This window comes from Chaetodon auriga, chromosome 19, assembly GCF_051107435.1.
Source record: "Chaetodon auriga isolate fChaAug3 chromosome 19, fChaAug3.hap1, whole genome shotgun sequence".
NCBI classification, from domain to species: Eukaryota; Metazoa; Chordata; class Actinopteri; order Chaetodontiformes; family Chaetodontidae; genus Chaetodon; species Chaetodon auriga.
In genome coordinates this window covers 23,279,849-23,291,584 of record NC_135092.1, presented here as the reverse complement: position 1 = coordinate 23,291,584, position 11,736 = coordinate 23,279,849, and the positions used below count along the sequence as shown (strand labels likewise).

The 11,736-nt window shown below is 45.4% G+C and overlaps 1 protein-coding gene across 2 annotated transcripts; it reads right to left on the bottom strand.

Moving 5' to 3' along the window:
- Window positions 1–185: 185 nt before the first annotated feature.
- slc31a1 (solute carrier family 31 member 1) lies at window positions 186–10,589 on the bottom strand. Of its 2 annotated transcripts, XM_076758614.1 has the most exons (6): window positions 10,411–10,589; window positions 5,200–5,244; window positions 3,218–3,387; window positions 3,010–3,082; window positions 2,586–2,754; window positions 186–2,309 (listed from the first exon to the last, which is right to left on the bottom strand). In XM_076758614.1, the coding sequence occupies exons 3-6, from the start codon at window positions 3,383–3,385 to the stop codon at window positions 2,108–2,110; spliced, it is 612 nt and encodes a 203-aa protein (XP_076614729.1). In that variant the 5' UTR covers window positions 3,386–3,387; window positions 5,200–5,244; window positions 10,411–10,589; the 3' UTR covers window positions 186–2,107. The 2 variants fall into 2 exon arrangements, with proteins under 2 accessions (XP_076614729.1, XP_076614728.1); XM_076758613.1 differs by lacking the exons at window positions 5,200–5,244; window positions 10,411–10,589 and having other exon boundaries at window positions 3,218–3,571.
- Between the last annotated feature and the right edge of the window lie 1,147 nt (window positions 10,590–11,736).

Below are 11,736 nucleotides of genomic sequence, written 5' to 3'. Positions count from 1 at the left end.
ACCAGTCGGTGTGCTTCAAACAGTTTAAAGTCTGCAAATACAACAGAAAGGAGCGGTAAAGTTACTCTTGGCAGGATGCATTTAAAGTGCGTCTCATTCTTCCTTTCATCATTTATCTCAAGCGTTAAAATGCTTCACCCAATCTGATCTGGAGCTCTTTGCCTCTGAACAGACGAGATGACGAGTTTCTTCATAAACTTTATTCTGTTGTTTTCAGTGATTCCAGCATTCGTGACGATTCAAACATTTTTCAGACACTTTCATATTCTGGATCAACAGTTTCCTTCACAGACACTTTTCACTACGTTTTAACCTCAACTTCATTTTCCATCAACAGAGACGATCAGATTCACACAGAGATCTGCTGCAGCCTGGGGACAGGACGTGGACAAAAGTCTGTGGACATCTACGAACACTGCACTGCATGGCCAAAGATATGCACACACCTGATCGATGCATGCTACATGGCCAAAAGTATGTGGACGAGGTCAATATGCATGGACATGGCTGTCCCTATACTTTTGGCCACATGGTGTAGCTGCGCTTTATTTTAATTTAGCCAAAATTCTCAACAACTTGGTGTTTAAATTTCGTTCTGAATAAAAAGCCAGTAACTGCAATCTGTCCTCGCAACCTGATTGGTCCAGTAAGTAAACTCCACCCACATCTCAGTGTGAATCCATTAAAAGAAAAAACAAAAGACAGTAAACCACAATGACGTCTACGGAGGCCTCAGTCATTCATTCATTCATTCGTGTTAGGAACCAGTCTGACTAACAGGAGTATTTTACGTGAGGTCGTTCCTCACAAACCGTCTGATTCATTGGTGGACACCGACCTCCGTCACCAACACACGTCTACACTGAAAAAACTACCAAAGAGACAAAAGTTGAAACCAGCAGAGCGTCCACATGAACAGCAGCACCTGAAAATCAAACACTGGCCTCCAGTCTGAAGAGCATCAGGACGTTTGTCAGCCACGTTAAGGCAACAGGTGTCGGGTTTAAGGCCGGCGGCGGCCGAGGACAAACGTGAAAGGGAAAAGAAACGGGCGTTGAAAAAAGTTCTTTTTGAAAATTTCCTCCATGAAATTTATCTCAAAATATAAACTGGTGTATTTGTCTGAAGAGGCTTCTCAAATTTTCCCGAGGTTTTAACTCAAAGAGAAAACTGGAGAACGTAGAAAAACGTCTAAGCTCTGATTGGCCGGCTCGCAGATCAATACAGTCAATGAACGACTGATTCAAAGTTTAGTGAGACGATGTTTTTCTTAATTAGAAAACTGTAAACTTCCAAAAAAATAAACTTTAAATATTTTATTCTTCAGTAAAATCAAAAGATCTCAATGAAAAGTTTCGGAAAACATTTAAACTGTTTCAGATCAAGTAAAATGTCAGCGCGGAGTATTATGTTTAATTTGTGGCTCATCGGCTGCATTAATGTTGATTTTTATTTAAAAAGAATATGTAGAAGAAGTTTCTGTGTGTTGACAAGAACAAAAAAAAGTTTTAATCATTTCATTTAAATCAAAAAGTCTAAATGAAATCATTCATTAAACATCTATTCCCTAATATATTATATTCTAGATAAATGTTTAAATATGGTTTTGTGATCGGTGCCTCTCCTAACAAGCTGCTAACAATCTGACTGAAAAAATAAGTGTATACGTGAGCTACGTATGCTAACACTTTGGCTAGTAGCAGCTAGCACTAACCTTCCAGTTGTCATGGCACTGAAAAGGAAATAAAACACAGTATGACGTGATTTGGCCAATCAAAAACATCTGAGGTGATCCAAGCTGTGATTGGCCAGCTCGCATACCAGCAGGAGTTTGAAAGAAAAAAAAAAACCCGACGATGAAAATGTTCGCTGTTTTCTGCGAAACAAGAATTTACTAATTGCTAACTCCAGATGTTAGTGTGCATGTTAACCTGTAACAAGGTGCCACCACGGTTAACGAGTAACATTTGTAATTTAGTGTCGCATTTTGTGCGCCGACTCTCATTAGTAGTTCCAGATTGGCGAACGCGCTAACAAAGCGTGAAAGATGTTAGCGTTTTATCGATTGTGATCAGCAAAACCTCACATGATGTTAACTAGCACTCAGCTAATGGCAGTGCTCAGTGATGTCAACGACCACCGCTTTCCGCCAACTGAAGAGGAAGTAGCCCATGCCGGCGCCAGCTGCCACGGCGATGCAGAGGTATGCGTTGTAGGTCATGAAGACGAGCATCAGAAAGTAGCTGACGACCACCTGAACGATGTGCAACAGGGTCTGGAGGAAGTGGGCGGGGCTTAGCATCCGCTGTCTGAGAGGAAAAGAGAAGTGCATTAGCATTTACACTAGCATTAGCATTATATATAACGTTGCCATTCCTTTTTTTTTAGTATTATCAAATCCATTCATCATAAAGTATTTTAATACAGATGTGTAGCATGGTGGCATTAGCAGCTTCAATAATGTAGTTTTTACAATGCTATGCAGTCATGTTAATGTTAGCATTAGCATGGCTGCACTGCAGCACATTATAACTATGACTCATGTGACTCATGTGACTCATTTTCTAATCATCGAACTACCCTACCCAACTGTCTTGTGCGTCTCCATCAGCACCGTCCCATCAGCCCCTGGGAGCGGCATGGAGTTGTAGCGCACGTTGACCTGACTGCGACGCAGCAGCGACTCACGACCCATCTTCAATCCCTCGTACATGACAGCCAATAGGAACACGCCGATACAGGCCCCGACCATCTCTGATTGGACAGGAGGGGGCGAGGGAACAAATAAAAAGGGACATAAAAACACATATAATCTAAAAATGTAAATAAAAGTATGAAAATAAACCCTTAAAATATAAAAAAATACAAATGAGTAAATGTCTAAATTTCATATGAAAATTTCAAAAATGTAATTAAAAACTAAAATAAAATATCCAAACAAAGAAAAAGTCTAGAACATTGAATAAAAATCCTCGAGAATCAAAGTACAAACATGGAAAATATGCTGACCTCCAGGTGAGTTGATGAGCAGGCCGGTGAACAGCAGCTCCACGTTGGTGTAGCCAAAGTAGAAGGTCATCACCTAAGCAATGCCAACCACAACATTAGCCTGTTAGCTCCAGTGTGCAGCTACTTCACACTAGCATGCAGCCGTTAGCCACCATGATGTCATGTTAGCATGATGTAGCATGTAGCAGTGATAAGCCCTGCCCCTCACCATCCCTCCATGTCCTCCATTGTGCCCATCGTGCCCATCGTGCCCCCCTCCTCCTCCGTGGTCGTGTCCGCCGGTGGTGGGCGGGGCCATGGTGTGATGTTGGTGTTGGGTGTGGTCCACCGGCATGGTGCTGTGGTTCATGTGGTCCATGTGGTTCATATGGTCCATGGCTGCAGGGGAACGAAACCGGTTCATGGTCACTTCTCTTACTACAGTTCCCATGATGCTTTGGGCTGAGGACTACAGCTCCCTGAGTCTCGCTCTCCTGATGGACCCAATCGTTTCTGTCATCGTAGCAGTTCAAAAATCGGCCCCGATGTTGGTGTTAGTATCAGACTAGAAACAACATCTCTGACTTCCTCCATTTCCACACATACAAAACAAACAAACAAACAAACAAACAAACACTGGGCTCATTAAATACAGAGATCCACTTTAAAGTCCAAGGAGGGGACAGACAGACAGACAGACAGGCAGGCAGACAAACAGAGGGACAGACAGACAGACAGACAGACAGGGGGACAGACAGACAGACAGAGGGACAGACAGATAGACAGACAGAGGGACAGACATACAGGGGGATGGACAGACAGAGGGACAGACAGAGGGACATACAGACAGAAGGACAGGCAGGCAGGCAGACAGACAGACAGAAGGACAGGCAGACAGACAGAGGAACAGACAGACAGGGGGACAGACAGATAGACAGACAGAGGGACAGACAGGCAGACAGGGGGAAAGACAGAGGGACAGACAGACAGGGGGACAGGCAGGCAGGCAGGCAGGCAGGCAGGCAGACAGACAGACAGGGGGACAGAGGGACAGGCAGACAGACAGAGGGACAGACAGACAGACAGAGTCCAGGTGCGGCATGAAGCTTCAGGTGGTCTTCACTGTGAACTCACACCTGAAGCCTCACACAGAAACTTGCTCTCTTACCTTTCTGACACCTCTTGGTTCAAAGTGATACTGACTCGACCACAGAGAGAGACAGACTGAACACTGATGGCATCACGGCAGCCAATCAGCTACTCCCAGTGCCGTAACTGTGGTAACAGCCTGACATCACTGAGCAGACACTCTGCTATAATCTGATTGGCTCTCTGGCCCCGAGGCTACAGGAGGCAGAATGAGCCAATCAGAGCACTCCAAGGTGCCATCTGCCATCAGCCAATTAGATCAGAGCAACATTAACAGGAAGGTCAGTTGTCGCCATCGGCAACACTTACTTCCTGTCTTCTGTTGAGACGTGTCAGCCTCACATCTCAAAAGGACTCTGTCTCTGTGTTTAGTGTCTCTCGCCTGTCTCTCCACACGTTTTTTCTTGTGCCTCATGACCTCTTCAGATTTATCTGGTGACCTTTGGGAGGTCCCGAGCCTCAGGTTGGGAAACACCGATAACGTGTGATAAACGTGATAACGGCCAATCTCTGAACAGCTTCAGTCAAACTCCAGCTTCTGCTTCCCCTCACAGCCTCAGGGGGCGCTGCGGGACACGAGACTGTCGGGGGTCTCTGAGGTCTCAACAGCAGCTCGGTCCAACACTCACACGAATCTACGACCTCAAGATGAGCTGAAAAAATTTTAGCGACCGTCTGATTGATCACCTTTGATCGTCTGATTGATCACCAGGTAACATGTTAACATATTTCACACTTCGGTTCACAATCAAACATCTGCAGAACTGAGGACATTCCCATCAGCCTCGGCTACACTGTGTGTTCACTGCTAATTAATATGTTAGCATGCTAACACACAAAGCTATGATGCTGAGCATGATAAACATTGACAGGTTAGCATGCTGATGTTAGCATTTAGCCTCAAAGAGCATGGCTTCATTACTGACACCTTTGAAAGCTTTCATGTCCCTCCACTTCTTAAACTTCATCTGTGCTTCCTGCGCCCTGATTGGTTGATCTCAGCCCTGTCAGCACGGTTCATTTAAAAATGACAAAACAGAGACAGGAAGCAGAATCTCTTACCTGGAGAGATGAGAGCGACGGGTGATTGAGCTCTGGAAAGACTGTCTGAAGGAGAGAGAGAGACATAGATCAGTGTGTTTGACAGCCAATAAAACTGATAACAGGCCGCCGTTTACAGGCGCCGCAGGTCACGTGTTGTTACTCCAGGAGACTTTCAGCAGGTCTCAGGTCAGTGCTCCTGAACATGTTCTGGGACTCTTCGTACTGCTGTCAGTGAACGTATGAAGAGTCGGTGGTTGCAAGAAGCACCTTGATGAGACTGAGGGTCAAAGAACTCTGCTGAGTTTGGACTAAACAACCGGGACCTCCTGAAAAGGGGTCTCGGTCTGGGTTTGTGGCTTTAACATGAATTCAGAAGTGAAAGTGTTCATAAATGTATGAACATCTATTGTCACCGTGTCTCCGTCCACGAAGACATCAGCTGTGTCCAAACATGCGTCTGTTTGTGTTATTAATGGCTGCAGATCAGTCGGTGTGCTCCAGTCCTTTGTTTTCCTCCAGCTGAGCAGATCCTGGATCAGAGAACCTCCAGACAACTGTGACAGTTTGAAGGTCTGTGTTTGAACCTTTGGACCAAACGATGGATCCAGACGTCACACTGAGCCGCATCAGAGTCATGTGACACACGAAGAGCTCTCGGTGGGCTTCACTGATGATGAGGATGACAAGCGTCTGTAAATGATTCACTTTCTGCAGGTGTTGACCTTTGACCCCCCGTCAGACACTGAGTCACGTGAAGAATCTGGAATCACTTCAACCCTTGGACTTTTAGTTCTTCACTTCCTGATGAAAGTGAGACCAAAACCAAATAAAAAGCTTCAAGAAGCAGAAGCTGATCAATCATGTGAAGATGGACGAATGGACTCATGACTGTTTCAGTGTCAAGGCTCATTCTGCAGTGAACACTGCAGCTCCTGATTGGTCCAGCAGTCTCCTCCATCAGCCAATAATATTATATCCAATGATAAGTGGATGTTTGTGTTTGACCTGCTGCTGTTGGAACGAGTCACTTCAGGATGATGTCACACTTTACCTTCTCTAAAGGTAATCACTCAGTCAGCAGTTTCAGTGAATCAGCTGAATGATCCGCTGCTCCGCACTGTGCTTGTGCTAATGCTAATGCTAGGTGAGCAGCCAGACTTTATGGTGAGGGCTGGATTTACTGAGTCAGTGTGTTGAATCGCTGCAAGCACATGACACAACGGGCAGCTGTAACCACAGCAACCATACGCAACAAAGATGGCCACAGCTGTAACCACGGCAACTGAAACCAATTTACATTTTGGTTAGTATCTGATTTTCAGGGTCAGAGGTCCAGATTGATTGACTGATTGATTGAATGACACTGCAATGAAGCAATGAAGGAATGTCACCTCTCTTGTGATTGGATGAGACATGAAAAAGAGGCTCACACAGGTGATTCAGTTTCATGTCCGAGGACGATCTCCACACAGGAGACACATTCTGTGACTTAACAGACAACCTGTCCGTCAGTCTGTCCGTCCGTCTATCTGTCTGTCTTTCTGTCTGTCCATCCGTACATCCGTCTCTGAACGTCTGTCTCTGTCTGTGTGTCCGTACGTCAACACGTGCTCATAAAGACCCAGATGACCTCACTTGCAGACAATAAAACCTCGTAAGTCCTCCACACTGACAGACCTTTAAACTGAACAAATCTGCTAATAATGATAAATTCACAGCCATGTGTGAGAAGGATTCCTCTCTCTTCTTATCTTATCTGCTCTCATCCTCTTTATCGCATTAGTAGGATTCTGTGTACAGAGTGGACCTTGAACCCGAGGCTGGAGTTGAAAAAAGCGAAGAAAACAATGCATATTTATTAAAACACATGGAAATATGCAAAATGAATCCAGAAGTGTGCGCAGACAACAAAGAAGCCGTCTCACCTGAACACACCTGGGGAATAACATGACAAACATGCATCGATCATGTGTCTCTGCACAAGAAAAACACGCACAGAGTACATGATGCACGCACGGTGGCGGGGGGGGTCTACAGGTGAGCCGTACCTGGGCAGAGGAGCTGCTGACTGAGGCATCATATGTGTGCATTAAATGTTACTACAAACACTGACAAAGAATCCATAATTAATCATTACATCAACGATCATCTATGATCAGTTCATCAATAATCACCAGCTGAGCAGAGGACGTGGAACTGATCTCAGGTCAGACTGAAACGTGTTCCTGACAACCGAAGATCAGTTTAAAGACTTTAACCTGATCAGGTGTTTGACACCTGCAGCTGTGAACTGTCTCAGTGGCCAATCAGAGAGCAGCAGTATCAGACTGACCTCTGACCTCAGTCGATCTTTATCTTTGTCACCGATTCACTCTGCGCTGAGCTTCAATCGCTGTGCTGAGGTCAGTTTCAGTGATTGATCCAAAGTGTCAAGTGTACAGGAAGTGATGTCACGTCTCACCTTCAGACTGCAGGTAACTGACTTCACACACTCTCCTCATGAACTCTTCCTCTTCCTGTCTCTCTTCTTCTCTCCCTTCTTTTACTTTTCTTGATTAATTTGATGATTATGTTGGGATCAATCAATCGATCATTCAATCAATCAATCGATGCAGTCATCTGCGGTTCAGCACACTGACCGTGAACGATCCAGTCACGAACCCGTTTGCACCTCAAGATGAAGCCGAGGACGAGACGAGAGATGAAGACAAACGAGCGTGGAGACGTTTTAGTGTTGGACAGTTGGGACGGAGCAGAAACCTGTGGACCGAGCAAACGCAGCAGCCTGAACGTCCGCCGCCGCAGACCCACGAGAACCAAAACAAACATGGCTGCTAGCTAGGATTTAGGAGTAGCGGGCCGCCTTTCCTAAATCCTAGCTCCTTCAAATCTTTTTTTTTTTTGTATTGTCCCAAATACACCGCCGCCGTATGTCTCCAGCTTCACAGCAGAGTCCGACGTTAATTACTTGAGAGAGCGCGGCCTTGAAAGTGACGTCGTTCAAGCACCCATGCACCAGGTCAGAGAGTCAGAGGAGCGTCGTCTTGGAAAGTAGGACAACAACTTGCCAGAGAAAAGCTAGACTTAATAGTTAAGTTCAACAGACATTCACAAAAAATTGATGGCCAGCTAACGTTACGTAACACATTAGTAGCTTAAGTATACTGGGCCCAGTGCAAACTCACGCTACGTTTACACTAAAGAAAAACGCATGTTTTCATGCGGTTTGGCCTCTCGTTTACATGCAAACAGAGTTTTTTTTTCATGGAAAATGATCATTTTTAAAAACTCCGGCCAAAGGCAGACACTCTTAAGGGACCGCGCTCTTATCTGTAGTGGAAACACTACGATCAGCTAGGGCTACTGGACACTCCTCTGTTCTACTATTGCTCGACCTATCGGCTGCCTTTGACACGGTTAACCACCAAATCCTCCTCTCGACACTCGCTGGGCTCAGCTTCTCTGGATCTGCTCTCCACTGGTTTGAGTCCTACCTCTCGGGAAGATCCTTTGTAGTGTCTTGGAGGGGAGAAGTGTCCAAATCCCGCTGCCTGTGCACATGGGTACCACAAGGGTCGGTGCTTGGGCCCCTTCTCTTCTCAATATACACCACCGCACTTGGTGCAGTCATCCACTCACATGGCCTCTCATACCATTCATATGCTGACGATATCCAGCCTCTCCTTTCGTTCCCACCAAATGACCCCACGGTCTTGGCTTGGACATCAGCATGCCTCACTGATATCTCGGCATGGATGAACTAACGACACCCTCAGCTTAACCTTAACAGATCAGTATCCAGCTGGACTCACTCCCACAAAATCTGCCAGAAACTTGGGTGTCTTGATTGATGAACAGCTAACTTTCAAGGAGCATGTGGCCTCTATTGCTCGGTCATGCCAATTTGCCCTGTATAACATCAGGAAGATCAGACCCTACCTGTCTGAGCATGCAACACAACTCCTAGTACAAGCGCTGGTACTATCACACCTCGACTATTGTAATTCCTTACTGGCAGGGCTCCCAGCATGCTCACTAAAACCTTTGCAGATGATACAGAATGCGGCGGCTCGTCTGGTATTTAACCATCCCAAACGAGTGCATGTCACTCTGCTGTTCATATCCCTCCACTGGCTCCCAGTTGCTGCCCACATCAAGTATAAGTCCTTGATGCTTGCATACAAAATTGCCACCAAAACCGCTCCAACCTACCTGAACTCCCTCATTCAGGTCTGTACTCCCTCCTGCTCACTACGCTCTGCCCAGGAATGCCACCTGGTGCTGCAACCTCCAAAAAGCCCCAAGTCTCTAGCTAGACTCTTTTCTTCTGTGGTTCCCCGGCTGTGGAACGAGTTACCAAACTCCATTTGTCCCTTGCGATCTTTAGAAAACGACTGAAGGCCAAGCTCTTCACTGAACATCTTGTTCTTTAATAAGAAAAAAAAAAACTCTATGCACTTTTTGCAGTACTTGGTAGCATTGTCTCGTAGCACCTTTGTCCAGTTGGACCAGAAAGTTGCGTTAAGGCACTTATTTTTGTTGTTCTCTCCCGTCTGGAACCTTGTTTGTGTTGTATGAAAAATCTCATATGTACGTTGCTTTGGATAAAAGCGTCTGCCACATGACAAACTGTAACTGTAATTGTGTGTGTTTGTGTGTTTGTGTGTGTGTGTGTGTGTAATTATTCTAACATTACAGTGAGTGTTAGCTTCTTCAGTCAGTCTGTCCTCTCTGAGGACAATACATCTTGCCTCGTGTGTGCTGTCTCTTCAGCTTGTTGTGTTTCAGTCTCACGCTGCTTTCTTTCTTCTTCGTTCGTCCTCCTCTGTCATTCGTCATCTTTTAACGTATTTTTTATTTATTCAGTTATTATTAATGTCGCCCATTATCTTTTAAATCTTCTAAACTTCTGCCAGCACAACACACGGAGTCGGCGGCGGAGATGAACGTGAATCAGGTCATAAAAGGTGAGGCTTTACGGGAATGAGGACTCTGCAGGTGAAGTAAAGACAAGCCGAATTTACAACGAGACCCGTCCTGTTCTGAAACTGTCACAGATTCGACCCTCACATACGGACCCCCTTTGCTATTTGAAGCGATGCCTTAAACTGCACGTTTTTCTGGGGAGTTACATTTGGCTGCAAAAAGTGTGCAGCTGTTAAACGCTAGCAGCAGAGGTCACGGGCAGAGTTACACACACTAACACACAGGAAAAAATCGTGAGCTCACCTGGAAGTCTTCTGGGAATTCTTCTACTTCTTCTGCTCCGTTTTGGCTCCGAAATACAAGACTAACAACGTCGCAAAAACAACGAAAACAAAGAAAAGAAAGAAGAAGAAGAAGACTGACGTACGTTTCTTCAACTTCTTCTCCCCACCGTCTGCGTCTCTGCTCTCGCACCAGTTCCGCGTGGCTACGTCATGACGCCTCGACGCAAGAAACGGGGGAGGAACTAATAGTACGTGGGGGGTTCCCAGTTTGGACCAATCATAAGGCCAAATCTGCGGCGAGGGGCGGGACTTTGTTGGAGCCACGTAGGCGGTGTTTGTAGCGAGGAGTCAGGTGATCAGCGCGTCAGACAGGAAGAGTACGCTCCATCTTCTGCTTCCCGCATGAAAACTACCGGAAGCAGCTGCGATTTTAGACGAGATAACACACTGTGAAACTGTTTAATATGAAGTTTCTAATTGGTTATCATTCTTCCAATCAACATGTGTATTTTCACTTAATTCTAATCATTAATTTCCTTTTTCAGTTGCCATTTTTCAAGGTTCAGCCACAAATACTGAACATTTAGAAACAGGACAAAGATTACTTTACAAATACGTTACATTACAGTAAATAACAAACATAGAAAAAATAAATTTCAGCACTGAATAAAGAAACAGAAATATTGCTTATGGGGGTGGCTGTGGCTCAGTCCACCAATCAGGAGGTCGGCAGTTCGATCCCTGGCCTGGGCAGTCCACGAGCCGAGGTATCCTGGAGCAAGATGCTGAACCCCAAAAACCGATCCCGATGTTGCGCCATCGCTGTGTGAGTTCATGTGTGCGTCGCTTTGGATCACAGCGTCTGAAATGACTGATTGTAATTGTCTGAGAATATACAGTTATGTATAAAGTTATTCAAATATTAGAAGTAGTTTGAAGTATCTCCACAAGATCTCGGACTGCTGTCATTTTTTGTTTTGCGTTTCTTTCAGTAAAGACAGAAAAAAAGTGACTCTATCTGATTTTCTTGATTGACAGATTTTATGGACTTTCCTCTACGTCTGAAGCATAATGATCTGGACGGTCTCTCATGTCCGAGGGAAGAATTCATGAGAACCAGCTCAGTTCTGGTCCTGTTGGTCACAGAGAATGTGGCCTTCAGGTGGAGTGTGAGATGATCAGGACTGACCGACAACCATCAGCCACGGTCCTGGAATCCCTTCAAGGACACAGAAATCTTCCAACAATACTGATGCTTCCAGACCTGTGGACCAATCCGATTCAGCGCCCTCTGGTGGCCTCCAGGCGATCTCTGTATGTTTTTGTAAAATCTCAGCCAATCACA

Excerpts from the sequence above, each read along its gene's own strand:
- slc31a1 (XM_076758613.1), bottom strand. The coding sequence starts at position 3,439 with ATGGGAACTGTAGTAAGAGAAGTGACCATGAACCGGTTTCGTTCCCCT. Across the intron at positions 3,083-3,217 it reads ATGGAGGACATGGAGGGATG|GTGATGACCTTCTACTTTGG; the intron begins GTGAGGGGCAGG and ends GGCATTGCTTAG. Across the intron at positions 2,755-3,009 it reads GCTCATCAACTCACCTGGAG|AGATGGTCGGGGCCTGTATC; the intron begins GTCAGCATATTT and ends CTGTCCAATCAG.